The following is a 24,816-nucleotide window of genomic DNA, read 5'->3' on the forward strand; positions in this document are numbered from 1 at the left end:
TGCGCCGTCAGCTAAGGTGCTGGAGTCCGGCGGCGCTGGCCGTGCGTGCAGACGGCGCAGTGTGAGCCCCGTGCACTCCCGGCGCCCGCCCCTGCCTGCGAAGAGGGGTGCAAATCTGGCCGATGCCTCCAGTGCCACGAAACCAGACTTTTGAGGTCATCGTTTGTATTGACACGACTTACTTGCACCTCCACCGGACAGAATCATCTGTGCTTGTCCGTTTTCTAGCGATCCACACTTACACGTGTGAGGTTGAAATCTGAGCGTTAGGACACGCCCGGTCACCCCCACTCCCTCAGCCTCAGCCTTGACAATTCCCTCATTTAGAGCCTAGACTGTAGTGACTTTTACAAATTTTGTTTCCAAATAAATGTATGACTCATGGTCTGCTTTTTCACAGATATGCCTAGTTCATATACATATATACCCAGGATCATGTAGATCCTCAGGAGATGAGCTCTTGCAAATGGAGCTTTTTGTCGTTAAGAAGGGGGCAGAGGGGCCAGAGTGATAGTACAGCGGGTAGGGCATTTCCCTTGCACGCGGCTGATCTGGGTTGGATCCCCGGAAGCACCGCCAGGAGGAATTCCTGAGTGCAGAGCCAGTAGTAACCCCGGAGCTGGGTATGACACATAAAAGCAAAAAAAAAAAAAAAAAAAAAAAAAAAGGAGGCAGAGATGGAGGGAGAGGTGGAAAAGGAAGCAATCCCAGGACAGGAGGTTGGGTGTGGGTCCAGGGGTGGGGGAGGCAGAGGCTTTGAACTCTGTCTTAAGGTGAGAAGGGCCAGTGCCATTGGACCTGACGGAAAGTTTGTCTTGCACAAGGCCAACCTGGGTTCGATCCCTGGCACCCACTAGCCCTGCCAGGAATGATCCCAGAGCACAGAGCGAGAAGTAAACCCTAAGTACTTCTAGGTGTGCCCAAAACAGAAACAGCAACAAGAAAAAGTAAGAGAAACTGCATGATTCTGCAGTAAGGGAAGTTGGGAAGGGGTCCTGTTCTGGAGAGGTGCTCCACAGGGCCAGGCCACCTGGAGGGCAGCATGCAGGACTGAGGCCAGAAATAATCAGGTGATGCTGCATGCCCTGTGGGCAAACTGTGGCTCTCTGGGGGGCAAGCCCTTGCCTGTGCTTGGAGGTTTGCACAGGTGAGAAGTGAGGGGTCGTTTCCCAGCCTGCTGCATCACACAAGGGTGAAAGTTCAGGGGAAGAGAGTTGGGTCACAGCTCACCAAGGTGGCCCAGTGGGTTGGGATATGCGGTTGAAGGGCAAGAAGGCTGTGGAGAAAGGGAGACAGGAAGAAAGGAAGGGCAGGGCTGAGGGGACTGAAAGTAATTAGGAGCCAGGCCTCAGAACTACTATGAGAAACAGACAAGTCACACCCTTGCTCCATGCTGGGAAGACCCAGGAGAGGCCAGTGAACAGGGACACTCAGGGCCAGAGATCAGGGATGGAAGAGAGGAAGCTATGGGAGGCGCCAGGCTCAGGTGGTGATGCAGTTCAGGCGACCAGGGTCCCCCTCCCAGAGGAGCCAGGAGCAGGCTAACCACTCTAACCACTGTGTGTGGCCGTCCATCTGTTGCCAGAGTGGAGAGGCCAAGAACCAAGGAGGAAGAAGATCAGAGTAGCAGTGGCCCTGGAAGGGTGACCAGCTGTTGCAGGCACCCTGACGGAGGAACCAGGTCTCAGCAAGGTTGCCAGAGCGAGCTCCAGGAGCTCTGGATGGAGCTGGCCAGGGAGGCAGATGGGGTCTCAGCATGGGTCTCCTGAAAGCACATGAGGAGGGCAGCTGAGGTCAGCAGCGGGGGACAGAGCAGGGAACAGAATAGACGAGGACCCTGAGACCAGATGGAGAAGAGGACACTGACCCTGCACATAGCTGACAAGGGCTCTAACCCCAGCACCCCACAGGGTCCCTAAGCCTTGCCAGGAGTGATCCCAGAACACAGAGCCAGGAGTAAGCCCTGTAAACCACCAGGTGCGTCTTTGAAAAAAAAAAAAAGACAAAAATAATTAAAAAAAGAACAAAGCCATGGGCGTGAGGTATAAAATCTGTATTTATATTACAAAGACAAGAATATAGCACAGATGCCACCAGGGACAGGAGGCAGGTGACCCCTCCAGCCAAGACTGTGTAACATGCCCAGGTGGCCAGCACCAGGCCCCCCAGGGGCCCATTCTCTGGCATAGAGCCTGCCCTGGAGCCCAGACATGACCTGTGCCTGGCAGTGGGGATGAGGTCCAGGTCAGCAGGCCCAGAGAACAGGAGGGTGTACAGAGCAAAGTCGGTGGCCCAGCAGCTAGGGACTGTCCAGAGCAGATAGGAGGGTGGAGGCTCAAGGCCCCAAGACAGGCCCCAGGTGCCCCTGGAAGGCAGCCTGGGTACCACCCCCAGGAAGCTTGCCCACTGCAGACCTCAACAGCATCAGGGCAGCTCTTTCCTGCCAGGCCTCCAGCAGGCCAGCCCGCGCAGAACAGCAGGGAGCCATAGTGCGCAACTCCTGGCACCAGGCCGGGGCGTAGCTCGGCTCTGCTAGAGGTGGGGCAGGGGAGACAGCCCAGTGGGCACTGCTGCTTCAAAGACTCAGCTGCCAGAAGCTCACCAAAGGACCTCTGCAGAGACCCAGAGATTGGTCAGTGAGAGCCTCCAGTATGGGGGGTGAGGCCGAGGCCGGAAGACAAGGGCACACAGGCTGCCAAGAGGGGATACAGCCCCCAGCCCAATGTTCAGACAATCTCCCAGCCCAAGCTCTGTGGGCTGTTTCCAGCCGGGGGGGGGGGGGGCTACCTGCTTCCCTGCTGCAGGGGGAGGCAGCCCCACCCAGGGCCCCTGAGAGTACTGCTGAGTGTCCCAGGAAGAGGGAGCCAGGGACCAGTGGCCAGGAGAGGCACCAATGAATGCCAGGCCACATCCCTGGAGCCAGAGTGGACTCAGCTGCCAATGCCTGTGTCCTGGGACCACTGCCCCAGCTGCCGAGCTGCAGCCATCCAAGAAGGAGCCTCTTCCTCTGCCCGACAGCCCTGGGAGAAGGGACAAGGCGGCCCCTTCCACAGCCCTACCAGCCCGTGGAGAGCAGGTAAGGGGGTCCCGGGAGCTGGGGGTGATGCTGGTGGTGGGCACGGTGGGCAGATGGGCACAGGCACACATGGGTGACGGGGACAGACGGACGAGTCCCTGAGACGCTGGGTCACTGCCCCCTCAGCACACAAGGACGCAACACAGCTAGGAAAATAGAGTACAAAATCTCATAGGGAAGGGGGCAGGGAGCGCCCCAGCCTCCCAGCCTTCCCTCTCTGTAAAAAACAGTCGGCGAATGCCTGGGGAGCCTGTGGGGGAGCCTGGCCTCGGCAGAGCAGCAATCTTCTCTAAGGGGGGACAAAGCCCTGAGGCGCCAGGTGCGGGCCCAGCAACAGGGGCAGAGGGGCCTGGCCAGCATCCCGGTGCTCACCCGATCCTGACCCAACCCCGCCCTTTGTAGGTCCTGGGGTCCATGCTGCCTTCCTGCCTCCTTCTGCAGTGCTCGCCTCCTCCTGGGCTTCCCTGGCACCCATTAATACTTGTGGAATGATTAGGGATCTGAGACCTGCTGCCGGCCCCGGGGAGGGGTGCGGGCAGCTCAGAGCTTCTGGAATGGCACAGCAGTGGGCCCAGGGAGTTGGCAGGACTGCAGGGTCGCGCAGGGCCTGGCCTAGGACAAGCCGCAGTGTCCCCCGCAGTCACCCTGCAGGCCGTAGTGGTCATCCAGGTCACTGCTGCTGCCGGCACTGTCCAGCTCGCCGGGGCCAAACTCCATGCCCTCCACGTCCACTTCTGCGCAGCACAGAGGGAGTCAGTTAGACGCCCCGGGACCCCCGAAGTGAGGGTCACACTGCCCTCCTGGGGACACGCACCCCAGACCCCGCCCCACCCACCTTGCTCCGAGTCTGTGGAGTGGGCCGAGCCGGTGCTGTCTGTGCGCACGCGCTCCAGGCCCGGCAGTGACAGCTGCTCCAGGCGCCGCTTCAGGAAGCGATGCTCCCGCTGCAGCTGCTCCTTGATGCTCAGCGCCCGGCGGTCCTGCTCCTCCAATTTCTGGGGGCGGGGGGTGGCCATGAGCCCCCAGGCTGGGCAGAACCCCCTCCCCAGCCTAGCCAGACAGGGCCCAAACCTGCAACTCCCGTACTAAGTGGGTACCTGAGGTGCCTCCTCCCCGCTCCAGGAGGTTTGGGGCCCATCCCATGGTCTATGGCAACTCCCCCAGGCAGGGCTCCTAGGTTCCCCACCAGGCTACAACCTTCCCCTCAGACAGCCTCCTTCCCACTGGTTTCCCACAAGGCATCAGCAGGACCCCTAGCCCTCCTGGTGCCCTCATTGCAGACGGTTGCACAGGAGGGTCCCGGATGCCGCTCACCTTGATGTGTGTCTTGGCACGTTTCAGGAGGCTCAGCGTGGTGTGGCGGGTGCTGTCAGGGCCCAGTGGCACCAGCTGCTTGAGCTGCTCCAGGTACAGCCTGAGTTTGGCTCGTCTGAAAGCAGTGGAGTCCGGTGAGCAGGCAGGGCCCGGGGACAGCACAGCAGCGCGGACGCCAGCTGGGGGCAGGGCCTCCCGACCAACACCCCCATGAGGCAGCCGGGGGCCTCCAGCCCCGAGTGGTGGCCAGCTGCCTCAGCCCGAGCCCCGGGCTCACTGCCAGCACCAAGTCCCCTCACACTGGGCCGAGGGCACACGGTGCCAGTGGCTGCGCCCGGGATCAGCAGCCTCAGAGCACCTGCTCATCGCCACCACAGGAAACATAAGGCCCATGTCCCCACGCCAGGCAGAGGCCATCTGTGCTGGCCTCATTCCCCAGAGCAGGCCGGGCCAGGCTGTGTCCAGCTCTCAGTAGGCTGCAGCACCTGCCCCAGGCCCGCAGGAGGGCGACAGGCGAAGGAGAGCGGGCCACCCGGCCCCACATCTGCGCGGCACACTCCCCCCACCAACACTTCCCACTGTCCCCAGCACGGACCAGCCCTCTCAAGGTGAGCCGCTTGGACCTGGGGACCTTCCAGGATGTAGGCAGAGACTGTGGCCAGCCTGAGCATCAGGCAGAGGGGTCAGGCTTGGTCATGAGGCTGAAGGTCCTCAGGTGATTACCCACTGTGCCTGTCCCAGGCCAGCATTTGTTACCAGGGGACGGTGCGGGAATGGCCGGACCCCCTCACCCAGGTGTCCCCACAGGACCAGAGACCTGCTCCACCTGCGCCATGCCCAGGGAAACCCTGACGTCTGCTGCTCATGGCACAAGCGTGACCGACCGCAATGGGACACCAGCAAACACAGACCACAGAAGGAGAGAAGCGAGAGGCCCCGAGTCCTACCCCCCCGAGCTGATTCTCACGGCCTGGGCGTTAAGTGAGCCCGTCAGTGTACAGAGCCAGCCACAGACGAGGGAGGCGTGTGGTCTGTGAAAGGACACAGCGGACGCACACACAGACTGGACAGGAGACAGTGGAGGCGGCGCACGCGGCTCCGGCGGCGGCTGGGCAGCGCTTATCTCTTTGGCTTTGTGCTTTTGGGGGCACTTTCCGGGTTTTCTATACTAAAAAAAACCACATATTACTTTTACAATCAGGAAAAGACACATTGTACAAGAAAGAAAAAACAGCTGAGACATGTCACAGTGGAGAGTTTTCGTGATACATGTAAAAATGACAGAGGCTGGGTGGGGAGCTCCTGTGGAAATGGGCAGAGATACAGACAGCGAATCACAGCGCACACACACACACATACACACACACACACATACACACAGATGCTGGGAACTCCCACAGCACCCTGAAACTGGCCATGGGCCTGGGGGCGGGAGTCCCAGGGCAAGTCACACTCTGTATGCATGGCCAGCAGAGAGGACATTGACCGGACCCGGGTGTGGGCCAGAGGGCCGTGCCATGGGCGCTGCATGGGTACAGCCGCTAGGAGGGGCAGGTGGACCGCAAAAAAGCTGCCGCTCTAATGCAAGACAAGCACTGGGACAAGGGACACTGGTGTGGCCTCAGCTCTCAAGGGCATGCTACAAGGGTGCCCCACTGCAGTCAGAATCCCCCCACTGACACAGCCCTGCACCTACGCCCAGAGGGACTGGGCACACAGCCTGGCTTGCAGGACAGGAGCGTGCTGGGGTGAGCCTGGGAGTGCAGGGGTACCCAAGGCAGCGTCCCACTCTCTGTGTCTGCAGATCTCTGTAAGCACCCACTTCCTGTGCTCCTGGGGCACAGCCCAGCCTTAGGGGCACCTAGATTTCTATTATTTTCCATTTTGGGGGTACAATCAGCAATGCTCAGAGAACACTCCTGGTGGGGTGCAGAGGCCCACATGTGGTTCCATGGATCAGTGGTCCCCTGATACCTCACTCAGTCCACCCTGGACTTCTAAGGGCCCTAGGAAGCAACTGTACCAGCCTGGCAGTGGGGACACTGTGACTGAACCCAGAATTCTTGGGAGCTTCAGCTACCCTCCTGAAGGGGCTCTGAAGCGTGGGTTCAGGGAACAGAGCTGTCTGGAGGCATTGCTGCAACTGTGTCCACTGGGGACGGCCATGGCCCAACCCAACACACGGGCACCCAAGGGTCGGGACCCTGGGTCAGGTCGCCAGCACTGAGATTCAGGCCCTGGCTGTCAGGAGACGGAAGTGAGGCTGGGGGCTAGGGCCAGAGAAGCACCACTCCCCTGGGCTGTGGCCTTTCTTCTTTGCGACCCTCACTTCCTGGGACCTGGCAAAACCCCAGAGGCTCAGGACAGGGCACACTCAGGACACGGGGCCAGCACGTGCCCCTGCAGGTCCTCTGATATGGAGCCTCTGGCCCTGTGAGACAGCCTGAGGGGGGCAGTGAGGAGAGCTGCCCCCTCCCAGGACAGCTTGTGAGATGTCTAAGGGCTGAGCACTAAGCCACGGGGAGGAAGGCCCAGGCTGTCCCAGGCCTTGGATTGGAACAGGGCACAGGCTGGGCAGACAGCTCTGGGACAGATGGGGCAGGACCCCAGCACCTCCAGGTGCCCAGATGCTCCCTCCCTCCTCCCTCTTTTCTCTCCTGCCCTCCTCCTCCCCCTCTTCTCCTTCCCCCCCCTCCTCCCAGGCATTCCAACTTCCTGTGCCAGTGGCCAAGTGCACCTGTCACCTGAGTCCCCCCGCCACAACACACACACAACCCCACCTGAGGTTCTTGAGGCATCAGCACCAGTTCAAGCTGGGCAGGAACAGAGACTCCTGTGTGGGGCTCAAGTGGCCCCACTGTCCCCCACCTGCATAGCCCTGACTCCTAGAGGCCTGACAGACAGAGACCCCTGTGTGGGACTCAAGTGGCCCCACTGTCCCCCACCTGCGCAGCCCTGGCTCCCAGAGGCCTTATGACAGTGGCTGCAGCTAGGGTCCAGGAGCAGCCCCTCAGCTCTGCAGGCCACACCCCGGGCAGCCCCATGCCTGCCCCTTTGCCCTCCATCTGTGGGGCACCCAGAAGTCTCTCCAGAACACCGCTGACGCAGCGGGCCCCGCCATGGCCTCTCAGGAGGCTCTAGGATCAGGCCAGGAAGTGCAGGTCCTCCAGGGAACCCAGCAAGCCAGCTGCCACGCACAGACCCCTCTCCCCCCACCCCGACCAAGAGGCTCAACGCTGCATGGCTGGATGCAGAGCCACGCGGAGCTGGCCCTGGGCTGGGACCCACCTGCACCTGGAGGCAGCCAGCAGGTCACTCCCACAGCCCAGCGGCGAGGCCGGGGCCTCCTCGGCTTCCAGCTGCCCTTCCTTCCTCCAAGGGGCCCCACTTGGGCTTGTCCTAACACTGGTGACAGGTATGTGCAGGACACACAGGCCAGAGTATCCCACTGGGCTGTGCTGTCCATGGCCCTAGACAAGATGTAGCACAAGTGGCTTAAACACATGTGCTGGAAAAACGGGGCACAGCCGGCAGGCACAGGGGATGTGGTCAGCCCAGAGCAGGAGCCTGCCTGGTGTGCGCAGCATCCCGGCACCAAGGTGCTCCTGTTCCCGGCACTCAGACATCCCCAAGCACACAGTGTCCTCCCCACAATAGGGCACCAGCTCCGGACCCCAGGCGGAGACTGAGGCAGGGCCGGGGCCCACGGCCATCACCACAGAGGACAGGTCACTCACCTGTGCTTCTCTAGCTCGTTGTGCGAGGACCTGCGTGAGGAGACAGACAGTCAGTGGGACCAGCACATAGTGCAGCCCAGGATGGCCAGGGCCAGCGGTCAGAGCAGCTCCACCGGGCTGGCCTTCGGGAGGAGTCTCAGTGCCATGCGACACAGGGACACAGAGACAAAGGGACCAGTCCCCAGGGGACCTGTGTGCCCTGTGGGGCAGCGGGGAAGGTCAAGGCCGGCTGGGATCATGGCACCATTGACAGCCCCATGTGGCCTTTCAGAGGAGTTCCAGCAGCAGCAGGGCAGCTCTGGGCACACTGCCCTGTGCCCCTCTGCAGAGGCCCAGCTTCCAGCTCCGGACTCCCCATCCAGAGGCTCCTGAGAACAAGGCCGGGCAGGCAGGACCCTGATCCATTCTGTGGTCCGTGGGCTGAGGGGCACTGTACCACCTCCACTGCACGGGCACTATCCGCCAACTCCTTCTGGGCAGGGCAGTGCTGGGCAGTGGCTCCTGCTGTGGCCTCAGGTGACTCTGAAGCAGGCTCCAGGGGTCACACGCCCAGGAAAGAACACTCACCCTCTGCCACATGTGGCCAGACATCCCCTTAAGGCTGGACAGGACTCCACCCTGGAGGGGCTGGGGCTGGCGGTGGTGACTAGGTGCAGGGACCTCTGCCCAGCTCACCTGCTCCACCCACAGGAGACCTGTTCTGCCCTGCCACTCCTGCCCTGCTCCCACAGGCTGCCCCCTCCTTGTCCGGACTGGACAGATACAGAAGACTGAGGGAAGCTCAGAGCCCTTGGTCCCTGCTCTGCCCTAGCCCGGAGACCCTCTGGGTCCTGCTTCCAGTGTCCTCCAGCTGGCCATGAGTGCAGAGTCAGCTTACAGACCTCCCCATGCCTCAGTTTTCCAGTGACAAAGATGGGGCAAGGGCAGTGCCCAGAGTGTGGAGGCTCGCTGGTGGTGAAGGGCAGGCATCAGTACACAGGAAGCACGCCTCCCCAAGCTGTTCCCTGCAGAGACTGGGGATGGCCAGTCCTGAGGATCACGGAGCCTGCGCCCGGCTGCGCGCGCCTCCTACCTGGGCCCCGGCACCGAGCTCCAGGCCCCACCCAGGCGAGGCACCCTTCCCGGGTTTTCCCAGGTCCTTGCTCTCTACACCAGAGGGTGCCGCCCCCGGGCCAGACGGGGCCCCCAAGCTCGCCCCCGACCCAACGGTGCGGAAACAAGGAGGCCCGGGGCCCAAGCGGACGGGGTGCTGGCCCTGCACCTGGGTGAGGGGGCCGGGGGTTCTGGACGCTGGCGACCCAGACGTGACACAGCCCGCCGTGCGCACAGGGCGGCCCCGACGCCGACGACACCCACGAGCCCTGGGCTGCACCGGGCGAACCGACACCCACACCCTGCGCAAGGGCCGGGCCCGACGCCCGCACGCCGGACGCATGGGGCGGGCCCGACGCCCGCGCCCCGCGCGCCAGGACAGGGCGGCCCGACACCCGCACCCGCGGGACGGGCGGGGCGCCGGCTGTACTCGTGGCACTGTTTACGCGAGCGGCCGGGAGGCGCGGCCGCGGGAAGATGGCGACGGCGGGCGGGGCCGGGCGGGGCCGGGGGCGCGCCGCCTCCTCCACGCCGGCCGCCCGGTCTGCGCGCGGACAGCGCACGGGGGACGCGCGGGCCGAGGGCCCGGGCGCAGGCGGCGGGGCGCTCGGGGGGGTGGGTGCGGCCGGATGCGGCCGGGGCGGGAGCGCGGGGGACGGTACCTGTTGTTCGGGGCCTTGCGCACCAGGCCTGCCGCCTTTGTTTTCTTCCTGGCATAGTCGCCGTCGAAGGGCAGCACCGAGGCGTAGCCGTGCTCGGCCTCTGCGGGCAGACGGCGCGGTCAGCGGGTGCCCCCGGCGCGTTCCCGCCCGCCCCCCGCCCGCCCGCGGCCCGGAGCACAAAGGGGCGCGGGCGCTACCTCGGTCCCTGCGCTCCAGGTACTCGGCGGCCTCCAGCAGGATCAGCAGCGAGTTCAGCTCCATCCTCGCCCCGCGCCGCGCCCCGGGACGGCGGCGGCCGCTGCCCGGCCCGCTCCGGCCGGCCCCGCTCGCCCGCCCGGCAGCACCACTTCCCGGCTCGGCAGAGTCGCTGCACTTGGCGGCCACCCTCCGCCCCAGGCCCCCAAATTGACACCTAGGGGCGAGCGGCGACCAGTGCAGCCAGTGGGGAGCGAGTTCGGAGGCGCGGGGGCGGGCGACGCGTGGGATCTGGGCCAATGGGCAGCGGTCGAACGGCTCGGGCGGGGCCGAGAATGTTGACAGATGCGGAGCTCGCGGCGTATTGGCTGGCCGCGCTAGTAACAATTTAGAAGCGCAAGCTTAGCAACAGCACGTGGTGGCCCGGCCCCCACGCTCGCTGACTGGCTGGCGGCGTGCATGTTAAGTAGGTGCCGCGCGCTCATTGGTCGAGGGGCGTCCATGTAAAGTAGGCGCTGGGCCAATGGTCGGGCTTGCGGCACGCAGCCAATGAGCGCGCGGCGCCGGCCGCGTTGCCGAGAGGAAGCGCAGCGCCGCCGCTGGATGTCCACGGGCGTGTCGGGGCGCGTACGCCCTGAAGCGCGTCGGGGCGCCCCCAGAGCGGAGCTTCGTGGTGTCGGGGTGCCAGTGCGGCCCCGGAATGACGCCCGGAGAGAGCCGATCTCTCGGAGGCCAACTGTGGGGAAACTGAGGCCGAGGATGTGGGGGCGGGAGGGCCGGCGAGGCCTTGATGGGTGCAGGAACTGGACTCTGCTGTTGGCCTGGGTGATCCGAGGGCTCCCGCGCCTCTGGGCGCGGAATCGGGTGTCTGGACCTAACACGTCGCGAGGGAGGGCATAGCCGCCCAGGAAGACCCCAGCGCGCCCCAGTTTAAGCAGAGGACCCTGAGCCCAGTGCACAACGGAAGGAGCCCGTGCCCGGCGCCTGGGACGCGGCCGCAGCGGGTCCCTTCCTCTACTTCCTGGCACCGCTGGCCTCTGTGGTTCGCAAGGAGGGTAGGCCAGACTGGGGGAGACTTAGGTGCTGCCCTCAGTCCCTGGTACCCCGGCGGGACTCTGCCTTCTGCGTCCCACGTGGGGGATCTGGGGGGAATCCGAGGGCCAGTTGTTCAGGAGACATTTCGGGGTGCGCCTTCCCAGCTTCCCGGGGGTGCTCCCCGCACCTGCACCTTCATTGGCGGGGAGACAGGGAAACCAGTGTCGCTGGGCTGGGCTGTGTGGAGGAAGAGGAGGGGCAGTGGCATGCCAGAAGCCCAGCAGATGGGGTGGCTCCAGGATGACAGTGGGGAAGGCACATGGACGGGGACCAGTGGGGGTGGGGGGAGGGGTGTTGCAGCAGGGTTCTGAGAGAAGGATGCCCATGAGGGCACAGGTGCTGGGCAGATGCTTACAAGTGGAGGCCAGCAATACACCCACCAAGTTTGCGGGGTGGCACCTCACAACCTCATCTGCACCACTTTGTCTTTCCTGCCCTTCTGGGAGCAGGGACCTGGCCCAGCCCAGTGTCCGAGCCCCTGCCCTCTTTGCCCAGCAGGAGCTGATTTGGGTGGGGACCCCTGGGCCTGGATATTTTGGCCTTCCCCTTGCAGTCCCCCTCAGGCATTTGGAGCAGAGGAAGAGGATTCCAGCTCAGATCTGGGGGAGGTTGGTTTGCTCCCCTGCGCGGGTTCCACAAGGGTATTTGATGCCCTAAGGTCACCCAAGGGAAGGAAACTTCTAGAATGCTACTTCCCAATCTTCCTGGGCCCACTGGGCCCTCTCAGCTGAGGGGCTGTGTACGACTCCCCTCCCTCCCTTCTCCTTCCACAGCTCCCTTCACCTCTCCCCTTCTCCTCCCCCTCACTACTCCTAGATCCTCCCTCTCCTCTCCCCTCTCCACTCTTTCCTCCTTCCCTTCTCTGCTCTCCCCCCTCTCCTTCTCCCTCCCACCTGTCCCCTACCCCCACCCCACTCACTCCCTCTCTCCTTGCCTCTTCCTCCCCCAGCAGACCCTTGGAGACCCCCCAGAGCCTCTCTCACTTTGGGGACCGCTTGGTTCTTCAGTCTCTGGTGCCTTCCTGCCGCTACCCCTCCCCACCCCACTCTTTCCAGGCAGGAGGCTCAGCCCCTTTAGAGCCTGGAACCCCCCACCCACTTTTCTTGGACCTGGGGTGGCAGGTTCTGTGATGGGGCCTGGTGGGCCCGCCGAACACCGTGCCTCCTCCAGAGTCCTGTCCCCTGCGTGGGACCCTTGGTGTGTCCTGGGACTGAGGGGGACTCCCCAAAGCTGCTCTGCTTCTAGTCTGTGAGGCCCCCCACTGACTCTTCAGTTTGCCCAGCAAAGGCAGTTTCCACTTGGCCATCTGGGGTCCTACTGGAGGCATTCAGGCAGACGGCATGAGTGTGAGGTCAGAGCCTCCAGCATAGCCCACGCACGTTCTGGGCCCTGAACATGTGGGGTGGGATTGTTGTCTCGGAAGCCTCTGTGGGGAACCCCAGCTGCGGGGGCCCCAGCCCCTGGAAGGCGGCCGGGGCCGTGGGACGGGCGCCCCTGGCCGCCACAGGGACCTGCAGCAGTGTCCTGGAGGAAGCGTGTCCCAGGCCCCCAGGACGATGTGGCCCCTCGCACTGTGGAACTGGGAGGGCGGGCGGCCCGCCGCGTCCTCGCGTGGCGTGGAGCGAACCGAGGCAGCCCGCGGCCATTGGGCACGTGAGCTGCCGGCCAGGGGCGGCGCCGAGGGGGAGCCCCTGGGCAGGGCGGCGCGGGGGCAGGCACAGAGGCAACAGCGCTGGGTCCGTAAATAGATTTATGTGTCCGTCACAGCGTTTAGAAAATAAAGCTCATCTCCCGACGCGTCTCCGCTCACAGCGCCGCGCGCTCGCGGTAGAAGGGCGTGACGTGGAACACGTAGCAGTGAGTGCACACGCGCACCGGCCGCACCTGCCCGTAACGCGGCAGCGGCGCCGAGTGCGGGGAGCAGCGCGAGCAGAAGATCTGCGGGAGACAGGGGTGAGCGCGGGGCGGGGCGGGGCGGGGGGGGGGGGAGCTCGCCAGGGACCGCGCCCCCGGAACCCCGCCCCGCACGCCCCGCATCCCCACCCCGCGACCCCGTCCCGCGCACCCGAAACCGCGCCCCGCGCGCCCGGGACCCCCGCCCTGCGACCCTGGAACCACGTCCCGGGCCCCCGGACCCCAACCCCGCGCCCCCGGGACCCCACCCTGCGCGCCCCCCCGCCCCGCCGCCCACCTTCCCACAGCTGCGGCAGTGGTGCTTCCTGCGGATGACCGTGAAAGGCGCTTTGCAGGCCGTGCAGAAGCCGCAGACTTCGTCGGGGACCCACTCGGGCGGCTCTGTGACCACAATGGGGACTCAGGGACGCGTCACGGAGCTCCCGGCACGCTCCATGGGGCCTCTGCGGCCATGGGCGGTGCCTGTCCTCACCGAGCCCCCAGACTCCAGGTCAGTTCACTCCAGCCGAGTCCGCCCAGGGCCTCCTACACCTCCAGCCCCGCCCACCTCACCCAGGGTCCACATACCTCTGCCACGCCCACCTCGCCCAGGGCCCCCCCACCTCCAGCCCAGCCCACTTGCCCAGGGCCCCCCACCTCCAGCCTCGCCCACCTGCCAGCACCCCCCACACCTCCCGCCTAGAGCCTTCCAAAGAGGTTTGCTCTGAACTGGAGTGACAGTGATTGGCAGGGCTGTGCTGAGCACAAGAGGCCCCATGTGGCTACAGCCAGCACCCATCCATCCTGGGTGAGCCCTCAGGGCTCCTGCCCCTCACGTAGCCAGTCACACTGGACACGGCCATCCTCTCCCCAGAGCCTGTGTCAGCACCTTTGTCTGGCAGGATCTCCCAGTTCTCTTCCCTCCACACCCCTGCCTGCCTACACAGGGCAGCCAGTTCTCATAAGGGCCTGCCTGTAGACACCCCCACACTGGGGCAGCGTCCCACCATGCCAGGGGCTGCCTTCCTGTGAGGGCTGGGCTAGCAGCCCAGGGAGACGAGGCCCTGCTGCCACCCCTCCCCAGGGGGGTCCCTAGTCTGGGGACAGACAGTCCTGCTCCTGGGGGCATGGAGAATTGCAGCCTGTAACCCAGGGGCTCATGGAAACCAGCCCAGGTCACCACAAGATGAAGGTGTGGCCAGAGCAGTGACCTCAGGCCTCTGGGCTCCTGTCCTGCAGGCACAGGCACTGCCCTGGGTGCTCCTTCCCCGTGCCAGCCCAGAATTCCACCTCCCGCAGCCTCCCTGCCAGCCTTCCCACCAGTCTTCCCGCCAGCCTCCCACCAGCCTCCCCGCCAGCCTCCCACCAGCCTCCCGCACCTTCCAGGCCCCCTTCTCGGGTCTTGGCTGCCAGCTCCGAGGATGATGAGGTCTCCTGGCACAGGGCACAGTCCTCCAGTGTGGCGCTGCACAGGCTCTGCGTGACTGAAGGGGCAGGGCAACTGGGGGCATTCTACCCCTGGCTGTGCCCACGGGTCAGCCCCCTAACCCAGCAGGGGCACTGGGCACTGAGAGTGCTGAAGGCACAAGTCCTGATCAGAGAGGCCTCAGCATCTGCATCTCAGCAGGAGGTGGCAGGGGCCAGCTGTGCAGGTGCAGCCCTGGTGGGCACGGCCAGCAACTGCCCTGGCAGGTTATGCCTGCACTCCCAGACAGGGTGAGCAAGGTCTCACAGGGAGAGCCAGAAAGCATGGGCATGCTTGTGAGACACTGTGTGCACATGTGGGCACACTTGGTACACGTGAGTGTGCACATATGCCCACTGTGTGTGTGTGTGTTTGTGTGTGTGTGTATGTGTGGTGCTCTCTGAAATGGGGCACATGGTCACAGGTGAGTCACGCTTTCACTGAGGGGGAGAGTCGAGGTCTCCCCGGGGAAGTCCTTTCTCCAGCCTGTGGGGTGGGAGGTGGGGAGGGGGAAGGGGCCACATGCAGGCATTTCCCTTTGGGCTGGGGGGTGGGTGAGACCTGGGGGCCACCGGGACAGGGCAGGGACCCTGTGTCCCCACATTCCTAGCAGTGGGAGGATATCAGCAAAGGCCTCACCTTTCTTTAGCTTGTCTTTGTCATCTGCTTCCGGCTTGGTGGCCATGACCTCAAAGAGGGTCTTGAGGATACTCCTTAGGTCACTGGCATAGTTGGTCTGCAGCTGGTCGGCCACGCCTGCAGAGGGACCATGGGGGGCTGCTGAGTCCAGCCAGAGCTCAGGGCCAGACCCAGCCCCTGGAAGCCAATCCTTGGACAGAAATAAAGTCCTGGAGTTGAGGGGACCAGGGAGCATGAGACGTCCAGAGAGGCCAGCAGGAATACCAGAGCTCATCAGGCTGGCCTCTGAGGCTCCCCCCGTGGCCAGCCACTGGCCCCTCACCCAGGGAACTGGACCAGAGTTGTTCTGTCAGTCACCTGCCTTCACCCTGGGTAAACTCCCTGGCTCTCAGAGGCTCCCCGCACTGCAGGAACCAGCTGGGCTGTACTGGGATCAGTGTCCAGGGCCCACTAACTCCTGCCCCCAGCCAGGCTCCCGGTCTGCGACTTCCTGCTCCACAGGCTCCCAGGGGCACGGGGCGGGTAGGACACACAGAGCTGGCCCTGCCCTGGGGCAGGGGGAGGCCAGCAAGGAAACACGGGAAGTTTTCCAGCATTTTCTATACATCCAGACCGTTACATGTCAGCATTGAAAACACTGCTGAAAAGCAAACATTCACCTCATCTCGCTGTCTGGCCAACAGGGGGTCCTACACATGTCCCTGGTCAACAATGGGTGACACCACCGCGCCCCCCCCACGCACGCCCACGTCCATCCCAGATGTAGCACCCACCTGAGATGCAGACAAACAGGCGGTGGATGAGGTCGTGGCTGCTGTGGAACCGTGACCGGATCTTCTCTCTTGTGGCCACAGGAGCCACCTCAAGGCCTGCCTTGTCTGTGGCAGCACTGCAAAGGAGAAAGGCAGGGGTGTGGGGGCCCTGAAGTGAAGCCCTTCACCCCCTCCCGGGTTCCTTTCCCAGCCTCCTACAGGGATCGTCAGACAGGCCACGGGCCGCCCCCAAGCCTGCACAGGGCCATGTTTGGCAAAGGGAGCCTGGGGTGGTCAGCGGGCAGGCGCCCCAGAGCCAGCAATCAGTGCACCGGGGCACAGGCAGGAGGGAACGTGGCGGGCATGGTCTGGGAGCCTGCAGTGGTGACTCCTCAGGACATGGCAGGGAGCATGGCTCTGAGTCTCCGGTGCCTTCACTGACCCACCTGAACCAGGCTCTGAGTGGGGCCCACCTGCCACAACAGGGCTGTTTCTGCCGGCACCCCCCATGCCCTGGCCTCCCTCTCTGTGCGACCGCCCTATGCAACCTCTGGAGCTTTTTCTCTTCCTTCCTTCCTCCCTCTGGTTCTTCCTCTGCCCTTGGAGCAGACGCAAATCTCTGTGCTCCTTTAAAGGCCGCCCAGGCCCACGAGACAGGCCCACTTCACTGAGGGACTTCATGGCAAGCCCGGCAGACAGCTGGACCTGTTGTGGACATCTCCAGGCAGGGTCTTCCCAGGCCCTGTGTGTTCCAGAACATTCCACCCCAGGATGGAAGTCAGGTCCCAGCTGGCAGGCAGGAGCAGTGGCCACAGCCTCAGGCCAGGGATCACTTCTCCTGTGAGAGGGCAGGCGCTGATGTATCCGAGGGGCTCCTACAGGAAGACCCCCAAGTGCAAAGGTGGCTAGCCTGAGGTCAGGACCCTGGCTGCTTCCTGGGGAACTGGGACCCCAGAGCTCCTAAGGGAGAGGGGGCAAGGGTTCTGAGAACATGAAGGGTGACCAGAGGTTGGGGGAGGAGCCACTGAGCTGCGGTGGGGTACATGGACCGGCTGCACACCGCATATGCACTGCTGGGACCCGCTGATGACAGCAGGGCTGTGAGCAGACACAGGCACAGCCCACCCCACAGCTTCGAGGATAAGGCTGCATCCCCAGGGCTGCCGGCAGCCGGCAGGCAGTGGCACAGTCCTGACTCGCGGAGCCCTGGGTTTCTGTCCTCCAGGACCAAAACAGCGTCAGAATCTGTGAGTTCCACAGAGCTGGCATCTCGGGGGAAGTCTCTCAGCTGTGCACTGGGGCCCTGGGGATGGACTAGTACTGGCCGATCCCAGAGGCAACCATGGGCACCTTCTCTGCCCCTGTTGTTTAAACTGTGGTTTACAAAGTTCATGATGTGCTTGTTACAGGCATGCAATATTCCAATCCCACTATCACTGCGAACTTCCCCTGCCATTGTCTCCATCTTTCCAACCACGCAAGCCTGCCCCCATAGAAGGCTCACGATAATTTATATTGCTAGTTACCATTAAATGGATAATAAATGGAATTATCAAAAACTATTCAGTGAAAGAAAGTTAGTGAAAATGTATCTCATCATGGGGATATTAGGTCCTCGTCATGAGGACCAGAAAGTCCAGAATATTTAACTGCTGGGCAGTGAGCTTACACGGTAAGGTGGCAGAATCTGGGTGTGACTGTTGGGGCTTTGGGAAGTACCGGGGTGGGGGGAGAGGTTGCCCACCCAGATTCTGAGAAGGCCCAAAATTTTTAGACAGGAGGTAGAGAGAGAGGGAGAGAAGGAAATTGCCTGCCTTAGGGCCATAGAGGCAGGCTGGAGGTGGGGGGTGGGGGGTGGGGGTGGTGGGAGGGAAACTGAGGTCATTGGTGGTGGGAAATGGACACTGGTGGAGGAATGGGTGTTGGATCATTGTAGGACTGAAACCCGATCATGAACAGCTTTGTAACTGTGTCTCACAGTGACTCAATTTAAAAAAAAATTTTTTTAATTTGTCAAGTAATTTTTTCCAGACAGGTACCTTCTGACTGTGTCAGCCCTCCTCGCCTGCTGAACACCTCAGGCTTCACCTGTGGGCTATACCTGTGGGTTATAACTGTGGTTTACGCCTGTGAGTTATACCTGTGGGCCATACCTGTGGGTTATATCTTGGGCTATACCTGTAGGCTATCTCTGTGGGTTATACCTGTGGGTCATACCTGAGGGTTATACCTGTGAGCTATACCTGCGGGCCATATCTGCAGGCCACACCTGCGGGTATAGCATACAGGGGTATACTTGTGGGCCATACTGTAGCTATATAGCTATACCTATGGGTTATACCTGTTGGCCATACCTGAGGGTTATATCTATCTGTGGGCCATTCCTGCGGGCTATACCTGTGGGTTATACCTATGGGCTACACTTGTGGGTCATACCCATAGGCTATACCTGTGGGCTATATCTGTTGGTTATTCCTGTGGGCCATACCTGCAGTTTATACCTATGGGCTACACCTGTGGGTTATATTTGGTTTTACCAATGGGCTATATTTGTTGGTTATACCTGTGGGCCATACCTGTCAGCAATACCTGTGGGTTATACCTATGGGCCATACCTGCAGGTTATATCTGCGGATCATACCTGTGGGCCATACCTGCAGGCCATTCCTGTGGGTCATACCTATGGGTTATACCTGTGGTTATACCTGTAGCTTAAACCTGTGGGGGACACCTATGTGATATACCGCGAGCTGGGAGAAAGTCATGCTTCTCTGTCTTCCCTGGATAGACTGTGAGGAAGGATCACAGTGACCAGAGGCCTGAGAGATGATACCAGGGTGAGGTAATTGCCTCATGTGTGTCCAACCCTGGTGACATCCCCAGTGCCACCTGCTCCCCTGAGCACTGCCAGAGGCGACTGACCTCATCTCCCTCCCTGTCTCAAAACGGAAAAAAAGACACAATGGGAAGGCAGAGCAGGAGGACCGGGAAACTGGGCAACTTCCTAGAGGCCCACTGCTGTGGGGCACGCAACTACCCACCCTGTCCCCAGACTGGCCATGACGGCCTTTTGGGACAGGGCTAGTGATGGGACGAGGAGCCACATAAGCAGTGGGCTGGGCAGGGCAGACGTGAAGCCCACACGGACTCTGCAGTCTTGTTCTTGGATCTTGTCTTAGGGTTTCGGGCCACACTGCACAGTGCAGGGGTAGGGGCAGATCTGGGCTCTGCAGGCCAAGCACTCTGGCCCTTGGGGCAGTCTCTTGGGGTCTGGGTTCTAACAAGAGGTTCAGGGGCCTGGAGATGGCTGTGGTCAGGATGCTTGCCGATCCTGGCACCCCAGGGCTGGGCCTGAGAACGCAACTGTCCAACCCAGAGGTCAGGCACAGCTGGGAGCAGCCCTGGGACCCTCTGGGCACTGTTTGATGGCTCCTCCCAGGGGGTCTGACCTGGACCCCCTCTCTAGGCCCTTACTCTGGCCAGACGCAGGCACCCTTGGCCCATCTGTCCCCCATTATGTGAGGCAGGGAAGACCATGGAGCCAAACAGGAACAGAGTGGCACAGAGCTGGGGCCCCAGGTAGAAGCAGCCAGGTCCAGTATGCCTGCTGTGTTGGGGGCACACAGACCACTGAGAATGCTGCCAGGGACAGGCAAGGGGGCCGGCTCTGGAACAACAGGCTCAGCAGAGAACAACAGGGACAGAGCCAGGAGACAGGTCAGGAGCTAGGGCCACACAGGATCGCCAGCCCTGAAGACATGGCAGGCCCACGCTGGGTTGCAGCTGCCCCCTGATCTGCTTGTTGTTGGTCCTCCTGGGAGCAATCCTGTCTCCTCACACCTCTGTGACCAGCAGAAATGGTGTGGGAGGCGGGAGCCCTGGGGAGAGGTGCGCAGGCGGGTCTCATGGGAGGTGCTCAGGAACCGGTGGAGGAAGCAGCCGTTCTCAGAGTGGGAAGGCCCCTGAATCACCGTGGGCCTGGGCCTCCCAATGGCCTGACCAGACCTGGGAGTGCTCGCTGCCACACCCGTGACAGCCAGGACACACAGCCACACTAGCGCTGGGGTTACTGTGGGAGGCAAAGCTAAGAGGAATGTGTGTGCTATATGTGTTATATACACACAGGTGCCAGGTGTCTATGTGGTGTGCACGTATACTTGTGTCCATGCGTATGCATCTGTGGTACCCTATATGTGTGCATGTGTGTATGCATGTGTAGTGTTGTATACACATGTGAACCATGTATGCATGTGTGTGTATCTGTATGCTGTGTATATGCACGCCATAATACTGGCATGTTGTGTGTGCCTGTGAAGGTCATTAATGCATGTACATGTGTTGTACCCATGACATGTATCATATGTATCAGTGTGGTATGTGCCATGTATGTGCAAGACTGTGTGTATCATGCATGTGGTTACCTGTGTCATATAGATGTCACGTGGTATTATCCCATGTGTATGCATTTCAGAGTGTCATGTATCTGTCTGTGTGCTGTTTCCATGTATCCTGTAAGTATCATGTGTCTGTGTATCATTTGTGACGTGAAACCCACATGTTAGTATGTGTGCACTGGTGTGTTGTGTGGTCTGCATGTATCTGCATGTTGTAACTGTGTTTGCGAGTTTTCTGTTTTCACTGCAGAGGCTGAAATATGCAAAATGACGGTTGCTCCCCCTGGTGGGCGAAGGAGCAGGGTGTGGAGGCTGGGGCGTGCCACCTTCCTGAGCGCTCTGGGGGGGGGGGGGGGGGGTGGAGCCAGGATGGGTGGGTGCCCCCTGCTTCCTGCAGGTGAAAGTGGGGCATGGGCTCCTGGGCAGGAGGGCTGGACGTGACCTGGGGGGCCAGTTCCTGCTCTGGGGGAGTCTCCACACAGAGGAGTCGTGGGGGAAAGTTGGACAAGAGTGGAGGGGTCAGGGCAAATAGTAGCTCAGGAGAACCCCACAGCTGCCCCCCTCCCCCGCCCAGAGCTGAGCAAAATCATCAGTGTCTCCGGGAGACAGGGAGACAATGTCCAGCACACAGTAGGGTGTTGCCTGCCAGAGCACACTGGGTTGTTGCCTGGGATAGGGAGCCCAGTACCCGGCAGGGATGCACAAACAGGAGGTGCAGAATGAACTGGCGAGTGCCTGAGGCCCAGGAGGGCTGGTCACAGGGGGCGGGTGGGGAGTGCAGAGCTGGGGGAGAAGCCAGACCCCTCCCCAGGCAGCCCCTCTTGCACAGCCCCCAGGTATTTGGAGGGCCTTGTGGGGTCACTGCAGACACCTGCAGGGGACACGGTGACACCAGCTCCCACGAGGTGGGAGAGCAGTAAGGAGAGACACAGGGGCAGCCCTTGTCCCTCAGCGGAGGAGGGGAAGGGGAGGGGCTGTGTCCTAGAGCTGCCTGGGGTCTGCTCCCGGTCACCGTCCTTCCTCCCCACCATGATGGGGGCGACTGGACAGGTGGGACAAGGCTGCGTCCACGTCCACGAGGCCAGCAGACACAAGGGAGACAGCCGAAGTGATCACTGCTGCTCAGAGTCCCCACCCCCACTTGCAGCAGCAGTCCGCGCGGCCTCTTACCTGGGCCCGGGCCCGCTCGGAGGCCGCTCCCCGGGCGCCTGGGCCTCCGTGGGCCGCTCGGGCCCACCCCCGGCTCCGCACTGCTCCTCCGTGCCCGGCGCGGGGCTGGAGGCGTCCGGGGCGTCTTCCGAAGGCGGCGTGGGCCGGGACAAGCCCTTGGCAGCGCCCGCGGAGCCGGGGCCTCCCAAGTCCCGCAGGCGCTCAGCCGTGTCCTCGCAGCCGCCGCAACCCCCGCAGCACACGCAGGACTGGAGCAAGCAGTGGGTGGCCACGGCGGCGCTCAGCGCGCGGGCACCGGCCTCGGGGCCCCCCGCCGGCCCCCCGGGGTCGGCCGTGCCCGCTGCGTCCGGGTCAGGCAACGCCGCGTCCAGGGCCGAGGGCGACTTGGGGTTGAAGATGACGGTGGCCGAGAGCTTCATGCCCCCCGTCCGGTGGGCGATCCTCTCGGCGGCGCCGGCGTCAGGGGCCGCGGACACGTCCAGGCAGCTGCAGGAGCCGCTGCCCAGCAGGCCCGCCGCCCGCCACTTGTCGTCCCCGACGTTGTTGTTGTCGCTCGCGTCCCCCGGCTCTGCCGCGGGGCCTGCCGCGGCGTTCCCGGACGGGACAGCATCCGCCGGCCCCTCCACGTCGTCCATGAAGAACACCCTGCCCTCCTCGTCCGGGCCGCCGCCCGCGGGCTGCGCAGGCCCGGGGGACGCCTGGCTGCGGGGGCTGCCGTGGGGCCGCGGCTGGCGCGCGGGGGACTGGCCGGTGCTCGGTGGGGACAGCAGGGAGGACATCTCGTCGCCGGCCCGGCACACCATGCGGCTGAGCTGCTCCAGCTCCTGGTCGTCGTACTGCATGGAGCAGGCCAGCTCCGTGTCCACCTCGCGGGCCTGGGTTGAGAGCAGCTCCTCGGGCGGCAGCGGGGCGGGGAAGGTGGGCGTGAGGGCAGGGGCGGCGGGCGCGTCAGCGTCCTGGGAGATGCACAGGCTCCGCTCCAGCGTGCGCAGCTCCTCCTCGGTCAGCGTCTGCAGCAGGTCCCTGCAGGGCAGGCGGCACGGCCCTGAGCGCGGGGGCGTGAGTGGGGGAGGCAGGCACAGGGCACATGGGGAGTGGGGGGGCATGGGCACATGGGGAGGAGTGGGGGTGGAGGCACAGGGCACAGGCACAGTGGGGACTGGGACCACAGGCTGAGTTCAGGGCAAGCACGTGGCTGGAACTACAAAAGGTCCGGTCTCAGCAGCGTGGCCCTTTGGTAAATGAACTTTTACACCAAAGACCCAACTTTTCCAAAGACTCCCCTAAAGTTAGTGCCATGAACAGTGCGTGCCAGGCGCCCAGGTTACCTGGCAGAGGGCAGGCCTGTCCCCTGTGCCCATAAGGTGAGAGGCGGGGGGAGGTGATGTTGGACCGAGCAGATAATGTCTATGTGAAGAGGACAGAGAAGATGGTGCCACTTGGTGGGGGGGGGGGGGGGGCAAGCATGTTCCCTAGGTCAGTCCAAGGAGACTTCCTGAAGGAAGGGGCCCTGAGGATGGGCTTGATTCAGAAACAGCTCCTGGGGCCTATTTCTATGAAGGCACCTCCTGAGCCCTGGCTGCACATCGCATGCCCGCTGACCCCTATGCTGCATGCTGGGGCCTGGCACACCATGCGGCTGAGCTGCTCCAGACAAGCATCTGTGTCGGTCAGCTCGGCCAGCCTGTACTTGTATTGGCACTACAGGGACAGAGAGGACAGCCTGTCCATGGGGATTCCAGAGCAGTGGTGGACCCTTGTTAACAGAGTGTGTGTGCATAGCTCTGTGCCCAAGTCCACTCTGAATGGGGCTGTTGGTCCTACTCCACGATGGACAGGATCCTGGGATGTACCTGGAAGCATGGCCTGAGGGACACCCTCCAGTTACACAGCTCTCTCCCTGCCCCGTCTCTGGACACCCTTCTTGGGCCCAGCTTCCTATGGAGCACCAGTTCTCCTGCTCTTCATTTCTATTGCCACTGGGCATTTGATACTCCCCTACAAGGTTTCTTTATATCCCACATATGAGAGATCACTGAGCCTGTACCTCTTTCTCTGACTGATTCCACTCAATAGGATATTCTCCAGATCCACCCACAATGCAGCAAATTGCATGACTTTATCTTTTTTCTTATGGCTGAGTAGTATTCCATTGTGTAGACGTACCATAGTTTCTTTATCCACTCATCTGTCTGTGGGAATTTGGGTCATCTCCAGAGTCTGGCTATTGTGAATGGTGCTGCAATGAACATAGAAGTGCAGATGGCTTTTCTGTATTGTGTTTTTGGGCCCCCAGGGTATATTCCCAGGAGTGATACTGCTGGGTCATATGGAAGCTCAATTTCTAGTTTTTTGAGGAATGCTTGTCTTGTCTTCCAAAAAGGCTGGAACCAGTCGGCATTCTCACCAGCAATGAATAAGAGTCTTTTCCCCACATCTGCCCCAGCACTGGTTATTTTCTGATGAGTTCCAGTCTCCATGGTATGAGATGATACCTCAGTGCAGCTTTGATTTGCATCTCCCTGATGATTAGCGATGTAGAGCATTTTTCATGTACTTTTTAACCATTTGTATTTATTCTTTAAAGATGTTCATCTCTTCTCTCCATTTTTGGGTGGGGTTGGATGCTTTTTCCCCGAAGAGTTCTATCAGTGCTTTGTATATCTTGGGTATCAACCTTTGTTGGATGAGTCGTGGGCAAATGCTTTCTTCCAGTCTGTGGACTGTCTTTGTATATTGGTCATCATTTCCTTGGAGATGCTTTTGTTTCTTAATGTACTTCTGTTTATCTCTGCTTCACTAGCTCATCAGTGGCATTTCATCCTAAATGATGCCTCTAGATTTAATGTCACGAAGCATTCTGCCTGTATTTTCCTCTATGGAACTTACGAATTCAGACCTGGTATCTAGGTCCTTAATCCATTTGATTTGACTTGTGTCTATGGTCTTAGAAAGAGATCTGAGTTCTTCTCCCTTTTTTTTTTTTTTTTTGCATGTGGCTCTTCAGTTTCCCCAGCACCATTTGTTGAAGAGGCCTTCCTTGCTCCCCTTCATATTTTTCTTTTTGCTCCTTTATCGAAGATTAACTGGCCATATACTGAGGGTCTGTTTCTGGGTTTTCTGTCCTATTCCATTGATCCAAGGGTCTGTTCTTATTCCAGTACCACATTGTTTTAATAACTGCTCTATAGTACAGTTTGAAGTTGGGGAAATAAGAGCTCCCATCTTCTTTTTCCCGAGGATCGCTATAACTATTCAGGTGAGTTTACTATTCCATATAAATTTCAGGTGTGTTTGATCTATTTTTTTTTAATGTCATAGGTATCCTCATA

General features: G+C 61.5%; 2 protein-coding genes across 5 annotated transcripts in view; both read right to left on the minus strand.

The window, feature by feature from the left end:
* Nucleotides 1-3,061: 3,061 nt before the first annotated feature.
* Nucleotides 3,062-10,253, minus strand: MXD4 (MAX dimerization protein 4). Its single transcript, XM_056132800.1, has 6 exons — nucleotides 10,079-10,253; nucleotides 9,882-9,981; nucleotides 8,128-8,157; nucleotides 4,391-4,505; nucleotides 3,912-4,071; nucleotides 3,062-3,810 (listed from the first exon to the last, which is right to left on the minus strand). The coding sequence occupies exons 1-6, from the start codon at nucleotides 10,140-10,142 to the stop codon at nucleotides 3,689-3,691; spliced, it is 591 nt and encodes a 196-aa protein (XP_055988775.1). The 5' UTR covers nucleotides 10,143-10,253; the 3' UTR covers nucleotides 3,062-3,688.
* Nucleotides 10,254-12,904: 2,651 nt separating this feature from the next.
* The window catches only part of ZFYVE28 (zinc finger FYVE-type containing 28), an 82,275-nt gene continuing 70,363 nt past the window's right edge, over nucleotides 12,905-24,816 (minus strand). For 3 of the 4 annotated variants that reach the window (XM_056133047.1, XM_056133046.1, XM_056133045.1), the window contains 6 exons: nucleotides 21,485-22,507; nucleotides 15,942-16,057; nucleotides 15,169-15,285; nucleotides 14,444-14,548; nucleotides 13,363-13,466; nucleotides 12,905-13,109 (listed from right to left, as the gene is read on the minus strand). In XM_056133047.1, coding sequence (XP_055989022.1) covers nucleotides 12,978-13,109; nucleotides 13,363-13,466; nucleotides 14,444-14,548; nucleotides 15,169-15,285; nucleotides 15,942-16,057; nucleotides 21,485-22,507 — 1,597 coding nt within the window. In that variant the 3' untranslated portion in view covers nucleotides 12,905-12,977. Of the gene's footprint in view, nucleotides 13,110-13,362; nucleotides 13,467-14,443; nucleotides 14,549-15,168; nucleotides 15,286-15,941; nucleotides 16,058-21,484; nucleotides 22,508-23,544; nucleotides 23,724-24,816 lie in introns of those variants that run through there. The other variant, XM_056133049.1, reaches the window with a different exon arrangement.

Source organism: Sorex fumeus, unplaced genomic scaffold, assembly GCF_029834395.1.
Source record: "Sorex fumeus unplaced genomic scaffold, SorFum_2.1 ptg000095l, whole genome shotgun sequence".
Taxonomy (NCBI): domain Eukaryota; kingdom Metazoa; phylum Chordata; class Mammalia; order Eulipotyphla; family Soricidae; genus Sorex; species Sorex fumeus.